Here is an 18,920-nt window from a genome sequence, read left to right as displayed (position 1 = left end):
ATTGTGTTGTAGGTCTTAAATTGTTTTTAAACAGGTCTTAATTTTCCCAAGTTCATATATTACGTCCCAGTCTAGTCAAAACCCATACAATCACCAAAGATTCATCTCAATAAAACTTAAATTAACTTTTTATTTAAAGGTAATTTTTAACTTGATTTATTATAATAGTTTAATTATTTTCCTTTCAATAACATTTGTTTAAAAGTGCTCCACGTATATATTGCTGAGGACACTGACCTGGACAGATCGTTGTGCATGGATTTCGTTCATCATAGTTTTTAAAAACTTTAAAAACATTTGTTCATTTTTTTTATTTTATTTAAAGGCAGTTAGTGTTGAAAAAAAGTATACGGATACAAGTAGAGCTTTCTTGTTTTTACACAATATTTAAAATATTTTGCTAAGAAATATCTAAAATATAATTTTTTTCCATCTTGGCCAATTAAAAAATTCCTTAGCCTTTAGCCCTTTATGAGTCTGAAATTTCCTTAATAATGGTCTTAAAAACATCTTAAGTCTTAAATTTAACTTGATGAAACCTGCAGAAACCCTGTTAATACAGTTTATAAAGAATATTACTATGCACACATCCATATTACACAAGCTATACAGTATGTTATTAATGATAATATAAATCATCAAAATGGTGCGTCTTTTAATGTTGCTGTTAAATAAATCTAACAACGATTATAAAAATGAATCACTGATAAGGCTTATGCGGATCTGGTCGTTTTGGCCCAATCCTAATTGTACCACTTAGCTTTTACCCCTTCCCCTCGTTTTGTGCGTTCTCGTGAAGGGGTAGAGGTGTCCCAATCCTCTTCATCTTGAAGGCATAGGGCTAAGGGGAAAGGGTAGATTGCCCTCGAAAGAGAGAATTTTTAGGACCACACTCGAAACCAAGGGGTAAGAAAATTTGCACCAGCCACAACGGCAGGATAGCTGCACGCAGAAATAAGGAGATCCACAAATGCTTTTTTTTTTTTTGGCATTATTACAAATTTTTACAACAAGCAAGCACATTTTAATAAATTCATAAGCACGTTTGTGTTTTGCTGTCATGCTTAAAAAAAAAAAAAAAAAAAAAACGCAAATAAAAACTACATTTCTAAATTTCACTATCTATAAACCATAATAATAACTCCTTTATAGCAGTCACACAGCATTCTGACGCTCGAATACTCTGTCAGAAAAGTCTAGTGTCTGGGGATGGGCTTTTTACAGTGTCTGCTATAATGTTAATGTTGTTTTTGGTGTGTTTACATAGATGAATATGGCCACTTTGTAAATGCGCAAATCTTATCCACATTAGATCATTATGATAACATGATGTGTGCCTTCAGTGATTTCTTGAAGATAAATATCAAAATAATAACACAACTGGAATAACTACAGCAGTCACCATCGTCTGATCTCATATGAAGCAGGAGATTGCGATGACATATTATGATGTGTGCAGGTGCTAGTGCTGTGCCATTTCTTAAGGGTAAATTTTGAAGGCCTTTCTATTCACTCTCGGTTTTTAGAGCCAAGAAGACGGGGAAGGAGTAGGGGTACTAAAATTTAACTGGGATTGGGCCTTTAAGGTGCAATAATTGTATTACTTTTTTTCTTTTCAGTAAGACATTTAATGCTTGAATATATTTCTGCATATACTTTTTCATCTCACAATATATAGATATCTTTGTTTTTTTACTTGCATTTATAAGAAATTCTAGGACATTTACAGTTATTATGTGCACATTTTTTAAATAAATCATTAGGGTTTGGACTTGTACCATATTTTCTTGTTAAAAAGTAGCTGCAAAGTTAGTACAAAGTTTTCCCCCTCTCTTTTTATTAACCTTATGTAATTTCTCCTTCTGGGAACAGAAAGCTTGAAGTTGTGCAGTATTCATGGAAATGAGAACGTTGAAGGTGCTGAATAAAGAATTCGAAGAATAAAAGATCATCTCCCTAATGTGTCTTAAACATGCGTTTCAGAATCCAACATTCAGAGATAAAATAAGCGTCTCAAAAAATGTTCAGCTGATAATGCAGATGAATGCTAATGTGGCTCAATTGGCTTTTCAGGTACAAATTGATCAGACGGCGGGTGATCTGGCTGATTGGACAGTGGATCTCGGTGAAGTTCAAGCCGGAGCTGCGGCCCCTGCTCTACGAAGTCATTCTCAGTCTCATGCAAGACCCTGACCTGGTGGTAAGTGGAGTTATACAGGATATCCACAAAATAAAATCTGTTATTCTATTAGTCTATTATTCTTTAAATCTATTTGCCATCATTTAATCAATCTAATGGCGTTAGAAAAGCCTATAGAACTATAAGCAAAATTGTCATTCCTTTTAATATATGAAGAGTTCAGATGCAAAGATCTCTTAGTGCCATCTGAATAAGTGCCATTGAGTGCCTCTAAGTGCCATCTCCTATGTTTATGTTTAGCCATTTCACTTTAAAGGCACATAATCTTCGCTATTAAATAGAAATTACTGATCCTTCAAATAGGAGGCTGAGAAAATGCTTATTTTAAAATAAAAATTTAGATGGTAACTCTTCATATGTATTCTCTAAAATGTAACAATTATATAAATAGCATACAAATAGTTTTAATGTAAATCATTTTTGTGTGTTTCATCTTAAACATTTTTGTGCTATTTGCAAAAGCAACATTTCCACTTTTTTTTTTCAAAGTTAATTGTTTATTTTTTTTTAAGAAGCTTTTTTTAGTCAGCAGTTGAAGCTCGGTCGTGATGTTATGCAGGAGAGCAGTCATGAATTCTCAATGAGCGTTACCAATTATTGACCTGCTTTCTTTGCATTGAAAGCCCTGACAAATCACCCATTGGTTCAAATCAATATTGTCTTCCCCAATTAGGGACGCGTGAGGACTCTGATTAGCCGCATTGTGTCTCAGTAAATAATGAGAGGCCATCATTAGATGCCAACTTATGAACAGCACCATTAATCAGCAGCAGCAGTACGTAATCGCTAATACGACTGCCAGTGACCAGAGCCACCCTCCAGCATGCCTTCAAAATCAATTTCATGTGCAGTTTGTACACTCCGTGAGCCTTTTATGGTTTGTTTTGGCTACTGCTGTTCAGTACTTTTCTCAGTCTTTTTATTTCATATTTATTTGATCTTCATTTTTTTTTTACTCAGCAATTTTTTATGAACAAAACTCAACCAGAGGTAGGTCAACATAACATGGTGGAAAATACAGAGCAGTCTATGTGAGCAATGGCATTGTTTGTATTTCAACAGCTGTGTAAACCTTTGTTTCATAGTAGCGTTGGACATTTCCAACCATCACATCTCCGATTCGTTACAATTCAAATAGGACAGTTCAATGTTGCATTGGAAGAAAATAATGCCTACCACTCTGTCCAATAATCTTTAAAAAGAAATGAATCTTTACAAATTAATCTTTTTTCGTCACCTTTTCTTTTCTGGAAACTGACATCCTCAACCATTAAAACCCTTACTCCAGTGAAGAGTGTTGCCCGATGATGGCAAACATAAACTGACAGCGTCACACAGGAAAACTATAGCCTTTATTTTATATGGCCACTTTATTAGGTACACCTTCCTAGTACAGGGTTAGACCCCCTTTTGCCTTCAGAACTGCTTTAATCCTTCATGGCATAGATTCACCAAGGTACTGTAAATATTCCTCAGAGATTTTGGTCAATATTGACCTGTAAGCATCATACAGTTGCTGCAGATTTGTCGGCTGCACATCCATGATGCAAATCTCCCGTTCCACCACATCCCAAAGGTGCTCTATTGAATTGAGATCTGATAACTGTTAAGGCCATTTGGGTACAGTGAACTCGTTGTCATGTTCGAAAAGCCAGTTTGAGATGATTCACGCTTTATGACATGGCACGTTATCCTGCTGGAAGTAGTCATCAGTAGATGGGTACACTGTGGTAATGAGGATGGACATGGTCAGCAACAATACTCAGGTAGGCTGTGGCATAGACACGATTCTCAATTAGTACTAATGAGCCCAAAGTGTGCCAAGAAATTATCCCCTGACTATTACACCACCACCACCAGCCTGAACTGTTGATACAAGACAGGGTGGATCCAGGCTTTCATGTTGTTGACTCCAAATTCTGACCCTACCACCCGAATGTCACAGCAGAAATTTAGACTCATCAGACCAGGCAACGTTTTTCCAATCTTTTATTGTCCAGTTTTGGTAAGCTTGTGTAAATTGTAGCCTCAGTGGGTGTAGAGGCACCTGGTGTGGTCTTGTGCTGCTGTAGCCAATCAACCTCATCTTTGTTTCCCCACTGTCTGTTTAGAACAGTTTTCTTTCTGACCTAACTACCCTCTAAATTTAAATCTCCTTTCGACAATCCCACATTTTCATCTACATTTTCATGCTAAAAGAAAGAAAAATCAAAAAGGTTGGCTGTACTAAAATGTTATTTCAACCTACAGACAGAACAAAATGAATATGATAACTGTCATTTAAGATTCCAAGTTCTAATTCCAACATCCTTCAAGGACAACACATCCACATGCTCGTTTATTATTCTGCACCGTCACTCATTGACAATCTGCCTGTTCTGTCTGAGGGCCGTTATGCACATGCTGCATGCACAATCTTACAAATGAAATACACAGAGCAGAAAGCCCTGATCCATTCGTGCAGTGCATGTATGCAGTCCTGAGTGGTCGATATATTAGTAATAAAAAGCCTCCACAACTCGCCGCTGTGCAGAGATGGTGTAAATCCAGATATGCTTTCTGAAAGGACGTTGAGAACAGGATAGTCTATTGTTTGACCTTCTGCTCCCTTTTAAATTACACCTGAGTTCTGCCCACTCCCACATTTTATCCAGACAATTAATCCTGCGTCACAATAAGTAGCAGGACAGCTACTTTAAAGGTTGGTGTTTGTGCTCGACTGGTGGACATGTATAGTTGAAGTTAGAATTATCAGCACTCCTACATTATTACCTCCCTCCCCCCACCACCATTTTTTCCTCAATTTCTGTTTAACAGAAATCCCATCTCCAAACATAATAGTTGTTATATGTAATTACTAATAACTGATTTCTTTAGCCTTTGCCATGATGACAGTACATGATATTTTAGTAGATATATTTTTTTAAGACACTAGTCTTCAACATGACTGTGGTCTGTCCTGAGGAAAATCGTGACAAAATATTGCCTAAGAAGGCTAATTATATTGTCTTTAAAATTGATTTACAAGAAGATTAAAAACTGCTTTTATTCTATCCAAAATAAAATAATTTTATTAAGACCAATTAAAATAATAAGACTTTCTTCAGAAGAAAAAAAAAATGATAGGAAATACTGTAAAAAAAATTCTTAATCTGTTAAACATAGTTTGGGAAATATTTAAAAAGGAAAAAAAGCACAGGAGGGCTAATTATTTTGACTTCAACTGTATATCTGTCTTTGCTGTCATGACTATCACAAGCTTTTAAAAATGTGTCTTTGCTGCTTAATGATATGTACTTTTGCACAACTCAATATTTTCACTAGTAGAGTTTTAGGTTTTGCGATAAAACTATATTTATGTAACTGGGACATGAGCAGCGCCTATTGGAATTTACGATATTCAGACAGATGTTTGTGAGAGTGCTTTGGTGTTGGGATTATCGCAGTCTGAAAATGAAGGGAAGGCTTTATCAGCTGCCAGAGGACCGGACACGCTCGTTCAGTGATGGAGAGAGAGAAATTATCACAGAAGTGTTTTTGGGATTTCTTCGAACATTCAAGGCGAAGGACGATCCACAAATCATTTTCCTTTCCGTCAACCTGATTGGAATTTTGATTGCCGTCTCTGGCCATGAGATAATGCGTTTCTGAAATGAGACTGACAGCATCAAATCATCCCAGCATTTTATTCTAGGTTTAACTCGTACCTGTTGTCCATCCCTGACTTGATTACATTTACATTTAGGACATTGATTACGGCACAGTTTGTGCCTTAGCTGTCATTAAACTGCTGCTGGATGTTATTACAGTGCAGTGCTCAGCTTGAAGATGATGCCATCGTCCGACAGAAAGTATTATGAATGAATGCTGGTTTTATATAATGGTAACTGCATAAATTACTTATTTCAGACTTTATTTCAATATAAATGCACTTATTTTTGCAGAAAGTAATCTTTTTCTCTCTGTATACTGTGTAGTTTTATTATATTATATTATATTATGTTATGTTATGTTATGTTATGTTATGTTATGTTATGTTATGTTATGTTATGTTATATTATATTATATGCCGATTGAAATGCGTCCAAATTTTTATGTTAGTTATTATTATCATTATCACTCTCTTTATGTTATTATAATTATTAGTAGTATTAGTAGTAGTATTGTTATTATTGCTGCATTAATTGCCTTATGGAAGTTAATATATTCTGTGGAAGTTTTATCACTAAGCATATATTTTAATAAAGTATGACATTACTTAAATATGGTTATATATTAGTCTTTTGGCACACTTTAACAAAAGATCAATGCCTTTTTTGGTGTCTGTGGTTATTTAATTAGTTTGAAATTGTCATATTTGATTTATGATCGCAGAGTTAAAAATATTTGTATAATTTTTAATACATTTTCTTTGTATAACATCTTAACATTGCTGGATTTATGTAACTAAAGGCTCAGCTTATGTATTGCAGTTTTAAATTAGTTGATTTAAATAGGTTTAAATTCTCATTTTTCAATGTGGATCTCAATATACAGGGTTGGTGAAAAGCTAGGCATTTAAAATTGGTAACAGACCATATTTGTTATATTGCCTTTCATGAGTGTTGCCTGTGCTATCAACCTGGGAGATATGAAATTCAATTTACTATCATCTATTTAGAGACGGTTTTCATCATGACTCCAGTGATGCCGTTTTCATCATGACTCCAGAAGATCTGCAGCCATATCTATAGCAATATCTATTAGATATTGCCTGTTTCTTTTCACCCATGCTGTACATTAAAGTAACGCATACTATATTAAGAATTACACATTTGTCATGCATTAAATCATTTTCTTGGCACAGTTCAAGCTGTTTTTTTTTTTATTGTTTGCATGTTATCTTATAACAGATCAACAGATTTTTCTTTTGGCACACGTCCCACTCCATATTTTCTTGTTACATACTTTTACGTCACTATTAATAGAATGTAAAATAAAACAACACAGTTCTGCCCATTTTAATTTATGTGGATATTTCCAGCATGCCACAGTTTACGGTGCCATGCTTGTCGAACATAACATTCTCCCGAACATTGATTTGTTCTTGATATTTATGAAAAAACTGTTTAATAATATACTCCCCGGCCACTTTATTAGGTACACCTTACTAGTACCGGGTTGGACCCCCTTTTGCCTATATGTCTATATTGACATGATAGCATCACACAGTTGCTGCAGATTTGGCAGCTGCACATCCATGATGTGAATCTCCTGTTCCACCAACCCTAGAGGCAGTTGTGCGTAAAAATTCCAGTAGATCAGTAGTTTCTTCACGTTCAAAGTCAGTTAAATCACTATTCTTCCCTATTCTGATGCTCAGCTTGAACTGCAGCAGATCGTCTTGACCATGTCTACATGCCTAAACGCATTGAGTTGCTGCCATGTTATGGGGCTGATTAGAATTTGCATTAATGAGCAGTTGGACAAGTGTACCTAATAAAGTGGCCGGTGAGTGTGTTTAATATTTTCCTGTCATTTTGTTTTTTAACATGTTAATTTACATTTTAAGATCATTTACATCTAGACTATTGTTTAATTTACATCTAGATTATTGATCCCTATATATTATTGAAATATATGACATTCTTACTACAGTTATAATGCATGCACTATATGTAATGCACAGTTATTTTGGAGTAATTTTCTTTGCATTATTGAAGCATCTCTCAAAAACATACATCTACTTTTCAACACCCCTTCATTTATTTTACATGTCTCGCTCTTTATATGTTCCTATTACATTGCTCTCAGATAGCATATAAATATCATAACACAGTTCTGCCTATTGATGGTCCATGTGGACATTTCCAGCATCATGCAGTTCACGCTGTCATGCTTCCTGACCATAACATGTGCTTATTTATTCATTGATTTGTCCAGGATATTTATGGATGCCGGTGCAGTTTAAGCACCGAGGCGAATTGTGCAGCCAACTCTTTCTCATGTCGAATCAGCCCCGCAGGCCTCGGCAGATCCAGTAGAAATATTTAAGTTGTGGAGATGACAGACCATTAGCATGCTGTTCAAATGTCTGAAAGCTCCCCGGCGAGTGCACACGCTCGACTGTTTGTGTATGTATTTACGTCCGTGCCATAGGAAATTGGAGTCAGAGAGACCACTGGAATGAAACAAACCGCAGTTCTCCAAACACTATTAACTCCCCTTCAGCTGTGCAAGTGACAGGCAGTCCAAATAAAGTTTACATGTTTGTTATTAACTTATCAAGCCGAGTAAAAAGCCAGCTCTGTTTCACTGGATGGCGAGCAGATATTATTTAAAGATGGCGATGAGATGTTGATGAAATGTATTTCGCATTTCATCATCGTGTCAGGCATTGCAATGTTGTCCCGTCTCAGAGGTGAGTCTCAAATGGCGACAGAGCAATATGGATGTAAAACCTGAGGCGTTTATGGCCTTTCATCAATACTGGGGTTGTTTTCTTGAGGGTTCTCTTGAGATCATTTGAATAGCATCAGAACGTTCAGTTTCCGTTTTATATAGGGGAAACTTTTTTGTGGCATAATTTTGCATCTCAGACAGCGTCGGAGGTGGGAATTTCAGCATTGTCCAGATTCTAGCCCTGTATTTTATCTAATAATATTTGAATATTTCAAAACGTTGCATATTATTGTGCCTAATTATGACAAAAACAAAAATAATAGCAAATGCTAGCTGTCCTCTAGCTGTATTATGCTGCATTCCAGAGAACTCGTAATTGGGACTTTTCATACTTGCTAATTGGAAATAATGTCTAGGATGCCGTCGGGCATCCGACGTGTGAAATCGGGGCAGATCGAAGAACCCCAAACCCTTTTTTCAACTTACTTCATAGATGCTAGTTCTGCTTCAGTGAGATTAGCACAGAGCTACATCCTGTAAAGCGTAAATAAACTTTCAAGTGTCTTTACAGCATAACTTTTGTGGGGAACCTATTAATAAGGGCTACTTCCAAGGTAATATTAGCTTTTATTATGCATTTCATAATCTTTTTTTTTTTTGTGAGTTTTATTCTTGGTGAATCTTTTTTTTTTTTAAATGTATTAAATTTTTAGGCCATTTGTTTTATTGGCACATTAAATGACCAAGCTGACATTAAAAACCATCAGCAATAAAAAGCAACTGTTTACAGCACTTGCATACCATTTTCACTGTACTTTATGTTCACCACTGTGAGATGTGCTCATGCAAGTCTGATAATCTGATAGTTCATATACACTACCTGAAAAAAGTATTGCCGTCAACCCCACTTGTAAGGGGAACAAACTTTTAGTTGATGATTTGGAAATGTGGCAAGGTAGATTTTTCAGATGAATCATCCTTTAAAATGCAACCCAATCATCACAAATACTGCAGAAGACCTATTGGAACCCACCTGGTCTCAAGATTCTCAAAGAAATCATTCAAGTTTGGTGAAGGAAAAATCATGGCTTGTGGTTACATTCAATATGAGGGCATGCAAGAGATCTGTAATGTGGATGGCAACATCAACAGCCTGAGGTATCAAGTGCTGCCCATTACATACAAACCACAAATTCTTCAGCAGAATAGGGCTCCCTCGCATACTTCAGCCTCCACATCAAAAATCCTGAAAACAAAGAAGGTGGAGAGGCACTAGCGTTGTCCAACCCAGTCACCAGACATGAACATTAATGAGCATGTCTGGGGTAAGATGGAGGAGGAGGCATTTAAGATGAGTCCAAAGAATCTTGATGATCTCTGTGAGTCCTGCAAGAATGCTTTCTTTGCCATTCCAGATGACTTTATTAGTAAGTTATTTGAGTTATTGCAGATATGTATGGATGCAGTCCTCCAAGCTCATACACAAATACACAATATTAATTCTTTTTCCACTGAACCATGACTCTATTCTATACTGTACATTATTTCTGTTAAGTGACCATGCTTTTGTCTAAGCAAAGTCAGACCTTACTGTCCTAATTAATTTTTCAAGGCATGATCATATTTTATTTTGGTATTTTATCTAGAGGCCTATTGGCCTATTCTGATACCAAATGATCAACTAGAAGTGAAGTTGTTTGTTGTTCCCAAAACTTGGATAGGCGACAAGACTTTTGTCAGATAGTGTAGTTTACAAATATTTATCCTAGGTGATGATGAAAAGACTACTTTGTGTTGAGGAGACAGCCTTGTGTTATATATATATATATATATATACATATATATATATATATATATATATATATATATATATATATATATATATATATATATATATATATATATATATATATATATATATATATATATATATATATTTATATATATATATATATATATATATATATATATATATATATATATATATATATATATATATATGTGTATATATATATATATATTTATATATATATATATATATATATATATATATATATATATATATATATATGTGTATATATATGTATATATATATACATATATATATATGTGTATATATGTATATATATATACATATATATATATGTGTGTGTGTGTGTGTGTGTGTATATATATAGTTTATAGTATTCTATAGTATTCTCTTCTATAGTAAGATTGTGTTACTTTTTTAATGAAAGATTTGTAATTTTCTAATTGATTAAACAAATAAATGCATCATCTTTTATTTTTTTAAATACTAATAATGTTGCTAATGTTGAAAAGATTTTTCAAATTATTCTAATTCTTTTCTTTTAAATATTTTAAGGCTCAACTTTTATTTAGGTCAAAAATAAACAAATAAATGTACAAGATTGGGTATTTATTTACAGCAAAAGTACACAACAATTTCAACAAATAATGGTGCAAAATTTTGAGAACCTTTCACAAAAAAATCCTATACACTATACCATGCCCAAAATTTTACTTTTTTTTTTTTTTTAAGAACTACAATTTTTACCAGTTCAGCTTCTAATCTATGCATCTTCAACCAAAAACAGATTTTATCAGACTCATGTTGAGTTTATTGACCCAGCAAGCAGACGGTGTGTTTTGTGCAGATCAGCGAGCTCATTCTTCTTGTGTGAGCGAGAGGAGCCGTCATGTCAATGTTCAGACTGCTTGTTTGAGTGGATCTGACAGTTGCCGCAGGCTCTGGACGCTTCAGGCAAAGACGAACTACTCTTACATGCCTCTACATATCAACAACATTGGAGGTTTTACCCTCCTGCCTGGAAAACAAGGCACTGGTCATTTCCTGGGTTCAATTAAAGCTCTGCAAGTCTAGAAATGCGTAATAGTCTGGTCAGCCAACCGGTCAAGTAATGACTGTGGTTTTGAGTTCGGTCTGAGAAATTGCAGAGTCAAGCGTTGCATGAGCAGCAGTTTTTTTTTTTTTAACAACCAATTAAAATGGCATTTTTTGTTAGGAATTTGTTTACCGGCAGGTTTTTATTTTTGGGTGTGCTATGGAGAGTCAATCCAAGGTTTTTTGGTTTGTCAGATATTTTACAAGGGCTGAGGTTATGGTAAAAAATATTCAATTTAGAAAATACTTCATGTCAGTGTAAGAATGGGTTTTTAACTACTGTGGTTTGAACTGTAGTTTTGACAAATGCCTCAAACGTTATCAGTATAATGGTGAAAAACTGTACATTTATAGTCCAACCATCCTTCTGCATTCTTATCCCAAAGTATAAATAAGGGTAGCATTAATAGCTAAAAAATGTGTGAGAGCGTTGCAATTATGTGATTGTATTGTATTGCAACATGGAGCAATTAAGTGTTGATGTTAAATCATAAGTCATTTATAAATTCTTGTAAATGAAATGATTTAATGACAATAATTCTCTTTGTTTACAACTGAATTAGTTACAAATATCTGTATAAAATGATAAAACATGAAATGGTATTAAAATATAATATGAATTGTACCCAGCTTAAATGTAAAATAAAGTTACCTGAAAGAGAAAGGGATAGAGAGAGACAAAGAACAGAGAGTAGACCCTAGAGAGAACCTGATAGCAGTAGAGCCAGAGAAGATCAGAGCAGAAAAGAAAAAAAGCAAAGTTTACCATCTATGTTTCTTGACCATGTTACATACAAACTAATAAACATGTGACCATGGTAAAACCCCCAAAGTCCACATAATATTAACCAGGCCCTGATCTTATCAGTATCTGCCATTGGAAACTGTATGGAGCCTCTTGGTGAACAAGACTTGTTTTGCCATATAAACAAACGCATGTTATAATTTGCATTTACATCAGTATCAATTTGATGGAAATGTATTTGAATGGTAGATGCTGTAATTGATGTTTTTTTTAATTTTTTTAAATAGATTTTATCAGTAATTACGCACCATTAATGTCTCATAATAATTGAGTATCAAATCAGCAGGGATTTATTAGATAGCTTAAATTAAATAATTTTCTTGGGTCAAGCCGAGAACATTAATACCAAGCATGCCATATTTAGGGTAAACTTCCTGTTCACCATATTGATTTTGTTCAAAAACCTTCTTTTTTGCAATCTCTTTGATCCTTGGTCCAATGGTCACCAAATTTGACTCTGATCATCTTCAGACCATGCTGACCAAAATTTATTTAAATCATATTGATCAGCGAAACGGTTGTTGTTTATGGCATCGACAAATGTGTTAGCACAATGTCAAAGTGCATCTGTGGCTGCGACTCTGCAATGCTTAAACATATTAACACTGCACTTTAGGTGTATTCACTAACTATAAATAATTAATCTAAATTTTTGCTAATTTTGCTTACTTTAGACTTCATGTTTATTAACTCAACTTATACCTTGGGTCATGCTGAGAATGCTGATACCAAATATGACATATTTGGCTATACTTTGTGTGCCATATTGATTTTGTTTTTAAAAAAATGTATTTGCAAATACATTGGCTCTGAAATGCTTGGCCCCTAATTGCTGCTTGCAGCTGTATTTATTATTATTATTATGTTGTTGTTATTATTGTAATATTATTATTACAGTTATGATTTTGATTAAAATTAATATATTATTATTATTATTATTATTATTATTAGTAGTAGTAGTAGTAGTAGTAGTAGTAGTAGTAGCAGCAGTAGTAGTAGTGCAAGGCAAGTTTATTTAGCACATTTCATACACAGTGTTACAAAGTGTTTTACATAAACAGGAATGAAAGAAACTAGTATAAGAGAAAAAAAAATACACATAAAGTAGTAGTAGTTGTTGATGTTTTTGATTTTGATATGCATTATCTATTTATTCATTTATTTATTTATTTTAAATGGTTTTGTTCTGGATCTTGCCTATGCTTTTTTCTTACTAACTACTACACATAAGATAACTAGTGCACAGCTTTGTACATTTAGGTGTGTGTGTGAGTGTGTGTGTTTCTGTCTGTCTGTCTGTCTCTGTCTGTGCGTGTGAAGTATGTGAAGTGTTTGTCTGGTTCAGAAATGAGAAATATCACCAGATTTGAAGACAGTGAAGCTCTCGTGCCTCCAGGATCTTATAACACAGCAGCAGATCATTTATCTTACATGTTTCAACATCGCCTCGACTCTATTATGCAAAGGAAATGAGATTGAGCTACTTCTATTTCATGGTTTGTCAGCTTGAAAAGAATAGACAAATCGCTTTCATATGCACGAACCCTCATACATGCATCCATACATGTATACAGTATATGCACATACACAGCCTATGTTTGCAAATATTGTGATTCTGCGCAATATTATTAGGAGAAACCTACTGTATCGTTATTGTTTTGACGTCTTATTTTCCATGCCAATGTTTTTGTTCCCTTTCATCAGTTATTGGGGTAATTGTAATGTTTATCTGCTCAATGGGATTACTGACTAAAAAGCATTTTTATTTTGTCAGCGACAATAAAGATAAGCCGAAATGAAAGCTTCATGACGAAATAGATTGAATAATTTTAATTAAAACACGCTGTTGAAAAAAAAAAAAAAGAGAACAGAATGGCTTTATGTATTAATTGTGTTTAGAAGAAAAGAAATGCTTGAGATTCTGAGCAGTTTGAACTGCTTAAGATAAAAGGGTAGAATGTCTCTGCTAATATCATTGCTAGTACATTGATAAATTAAGAAAGACTTAGCTTGAAATTGAAGAACCTATAATAGTTTTTCAATTAGTTTATGTTGCGGTCCAGATGTTGATATTTACTTTTTAAAAAACATATTTGTAATTAATAAGCACATGTGTCATGAAAAGACATTAGGGCTGCACAAAATATCGTTTCAGCATTGAAATCGCAGTGTGATCATTCACAATAGTCGCATCACAGGATCTGCAATGTCAAGTTCAGCTTCAGTTTATCATCCCTTATAATTATAGCTAACCAAGAACCTTATTGTTGAGTGATTGTGAGGTTTACCGCTAATATAGAGTGAAAGAGTGCGTTTTTTTAAGGCTTATGACTGTAAGATTTTAAGTACATTTAAAAAAATGTTGTTTAAGAAATTAGAACAATGAAAATATAATGCGTTTAACTTATATACAACAAGGACTATGTCGTTTGATTTCGTTACATTTGGTTATTCAACTTGTACTCAAAAACGGTTCGAGTCACCCAAAAATAAAATTAAATTTATGCAGATTTTCTGGCCTATGATATCAACACAATTAATATATAATTGTGAGTTCTTTACAAATTGGGATATTCAAGTTATCTGGTGAAATAATATATTTTATCGCAATAAATATTGCAGAGAAAAAAATATTGCAATGTCAGATTTTTCCAAAATTGTGCAGCCCTAAAAGACATTGAATTCAACAGTAGTTGCCATTAAAATATTCATCATTTTCATTGTTTAACTAAAATTATATCTGAAATTAGTAGAAGCAAACTTTATATCTTAGAAAAATCTGGGGTCACCACAGCGAATGAATCGCCATCTTATCCAGCATAAGTTTTACGAAGCAGATGCCCTTTTAGCTGCAACCTATCACTAGTAAACACACATACCCACTAATTCACACACATACTTATACACTACAAACAATTTAGCTCACCCAATTTACCTTCATCAGATGTTTTTGGACTGTGGGGGAAACCAAGCACCTGAAGGAAAGCCACACGGACACGGGAAGAACATACAAACTCCACACAGTAATGCCAACTGACCCTTGAACCAGCGACTCGTGCACCAGTATGAGTATCAATATCTTAGTTTTAGAAGATATAAACATTTAAATTTACTGTTTGTTCCATCAGTATGGATTTCTTTTTTTTTATGACATCGTGGAGCACTTCAGCTTCTCATCAGATCTTCAAACCAATCATATGCTCTCTAGTATCTGAAGTGTTCCACCCCTTCAAGACGTTATTGCTGCAGCTGAAATGAGTCACTTATTTACATGCAACTGAGTGTTCGCATCATGGATTTGCATACACACATGTAAATAATAACCGGTAGCAGACGGTGTTGATGTGAACTCCTCCATATTTGTAAGATGTAACTGTGAGGGGAGGAAGACCAAAAAGCCAAGATGCTGAAACACGCTTCTCTCATGATCACCCACCTCTACAGAAAGCCAAGAGGGGGAAAATGTACCGCACACACACACATGCAGTCAGCAAACAGGTAACTTTATAGATTTAAAATTAAATTACGGTTCTTGATCATAAATGGCACATATAAGTAATAAACCATGCAGACTGTAAACATGCTTTTCTTTGAGGGTGTTTTTTGGTTAATGTAATTCACAAACACAGGCCAGTCTGGTCCAGGGATGCAATAACACTGCAAATTATATGAATGAGTCAGCTAGATGTGTGTACCTACTACACTAGTCTCTTTTTTTTTTTGATTGCAGTTATGTCATCGATTTGATTCAATTTTACAACATTTACAGTTTTCATCTTGACTTCATTAAATCATCATAAAATACAAGCAGTGAGATATAGGAACTGAACTTTAATCTGGTCTAAGTGATCTTGTCCTCCTTGTCACAGTATGCTAATAGCGCTCACCTTGTGCCTCCCTTGCCATAGTATGCTAATCACAATGCCTGTGATGCAATACTGTGTGGCAATTGTTTGTGGTTCTAGACTTCTAGAAGCGCACTCATATAGTCTGGCGCAGCATTGGAGTGGTCTCATAGCCCTCGCCATGGCAGAAACCGATGCGCACCTCTCCAAAATTGTAAGTACACATTGCATCGATGCATAGTGCAAGCTCTTTGATTGGTCGGCTTGGTAGTGCTTACAACTGTAGGTGGGGACCAAGAGCCACACGAACCCATTGGAGCTAGTGTTTAAAAAGTGTTGAGTCCTGTGAAAGTTTTGTTTTGTGTTTACCTTTTGATTAAAGTTGTTGCACGTCTGCCTGTTCCCACTTTAAAATGAGCGAGTTTGAGCCACTTGTACATTTAAGGTAGCGTTTAGAAAAAAACAAAACACCAGCTAAGAAACTCGAGACAGAGGAACATAAAAACTGCCAGCTAGCATTTCGGAAGTGTTATTGTAGAGCAACACAAGCAGTGCGCAGAAGTATAAATGCATGGTTACATGCAAGGCATGTGCCATGGGTCACACCTATCACTCGACGCAGAAGTATAAGCTAGGCTTTACTTGTCATAGTATGCTACTTGCGCATCCGTCTTTGGATGAGTTGTTAAATCAAGGTCATGACTCTCTGTGGTCATTAAAAATCCCATGACACTTCTCGGTGCCCTGGTCAAATACACTCCATTGGCCCCTACCCATCATGGCCCCCCAATCATCTGTATTCACTTAATTGGCTTAATTACTGTCTCTCCATTCCTCTTATAGCTGGTCTTTGATGAGCACATTGGCAATGTTGTTCTGTAGCTGCTGTAGCATCATCCAAGTAGAAGCTGCACACTGATGGTGGTGTGGAGAGACCCCCCTCATGATTGTGAAGTGCTTTTAATGTATGACCATACACCATACATGTGCTATATACATACACATTACATTACATTAGATTACATTACATTACATATGTCTTACCTCCCTTGCCACTGGATGTTAATTGAGTGTGCTTCTTACCTTCCTTGCCATAGTTTGCTAATCGCGCATGCGTCTTGATAGCAACAGTCTCTTTAAAGAAGCGTCACCGATTTAAAAAAATAAAATTAAAAATCAAGTGTGGGGTTGTAACTAATGTGTTTTATGACGTAGAATAAAACATGAAAGCATCTTGCGTTTGTGGTAGCCACGAACCTTATTTTAGTGATTTAATCGAAATCCCATTCAAAAAACCCTTTGACTTTTTAACGAGGGAATCGGATCTGCCACAATGCTGACTCGTTCACAGGTTTTTGCATACAATTTGACATCATAGTTCCTCCACTATTTGCACGTGCATCTCGCCTCTCTTGCCATAGTAGGCTACTTGCACATACCTCACCTCCCTCGCCATAGTACACAAATGACATCAGAAAACTGTCAGTAGGCTACATCTGACAACTTCGTCCTTTTCTGAATCATACACCGTAGAAATTATTTATTTTGCTACACCTAGAGTCTGCACAACACATTTCAATCCCATTGGAATTGCACTGAATGCTGGATTGTAAAGTGTATAAACACTGAGGCTCTGTGTTGACAACATAGTCTGATAAGCTTTAGCTTAACCACTCTGACGGGTAGAGCTGTGATATTAACAAAACCCTATTGGCTATATAATTCAAAGAAAGAGGAGGGGCTACTTGATATGTCCAGCCCTGTGTTCATGTTTCAGTTGAAATTACTTCACACAGCAAGCAAACCTGTGCATCCAAGGCACTTTAGGAGATCTTTAAAGGGGTTACTACCACCCAATCCTATTATAATTTGCTCATATCTGCCGGGTGGGCGCTGTGTGCACTGGCAGGGAGCGAAGTGCTTGATTTTCAGCCGCTGTTTGATGTTTTATGCCGCAGATGCCTCTGAGAGTGAAGGCAGTCCTGCTTATCTCTGCTTTTATTCCTCTGTTGAAGATGTAAGCACTCCTAAAGCCATTTCTATGAAGATGGATCGAATTGGGTAACGGTCGGCATATTTTTTGTCAGCTGACTGTATTGTTTCTGCTAGTTACATGCTTTACAGCTTGTCATTTATCAATGAAAATGCTTAGGAAATGGCTGGTTTTGTGAGTTTAAAGGGGAGTGTAAATGAAGTGCGAACTGTAGCATCCACAAATACAGCTGTAGGCCTTAGAAACTTGTGGGATGTTCACAATAAGTGCAGAAGGATTGTTTGAAATCAAATCGCAATCTTAATTAACAAATAGCAAAGGCTATGATGTGAATTAGATACAAATATAACAGATATGTGTTCGAGAGCAAGTCCCTGATTGTCCTTTTTGCGTGACAGTCTTACTAGTCAATAGAGTAAGCACACCTTTTGTTTTGCCCAGTCAGCATAGCCTACCATACACCTATGTAATGCAAAACAATCAAGAGAGCACTGTAAGAGTGATTTATACAGTCTCCAAAGTAAGAGGGAACAAAAAAACTTAGATTTTTATTTGCCAAATGTCAGATTTTATAGTTAGTTGAGAACATATACCATTCATCTGCTTATAAACAGACTGAATCGCTCTGGTTTTTCGGTGTTTTGTAGAGTGAGAGATTGTTCCTGTTCATGTGGATCTGCTGCATATCTGTAAACTGCTTCATACTTATTCGGCTTATTTTCCGCGTACGAGTGGGCGCAGACATTTGAATCTTTTTGGCTCAAGGCTTCCAATCTCATTCAATTCCATTC

General features: G+C 35.3%; 1 protein-coding gene across 4 annotated transcripts in view; it reads left to right on the top strand.

The window, feature by feature from the left end:
• ipo11 (importin 11) overlaps positions 1 to 18,920 on the top strand; it is a 325,228-nt gene that overhangs the window by 138,093 nt on the left and 168,215 nt on the right. For 3 of the 4 annotated variants that reach the window (XR_015496986.2, XM_087263109.2, NM_001159661.1), the window contains 1 exon segment: positions 2,074 to 2,200. Coding sequence is in view for 3 of the 4 variants with exons in the window: in XM_087263109.2 (XP_087119235.1) it covers positions 2,074 to 2,200 (127 nt within the window). In the remaining variant the exon portion in view is untranslated. 4 annotated transcript variants of the gene reach the window in all.

Source organism: Danio rerio, chromosome 8 (genome assembly GCF_052040795.2).
Source record: "Danio rerio strain M-AB ecotype USA chromosome 8, GRCz13ab, whole genome shotgun sequence".
In the NCBI taxonomy this organism is placed as follows: Eukaryota; Metazoa; Chordata; class Actinopteri; order Cypriniformes; family Danionidae; genus Danio; species Danio rerio.
Note: the sequence above shows the minus strand (reverse complement) of the source record. Positions and strands in the feature narration are given on the sequence as shown.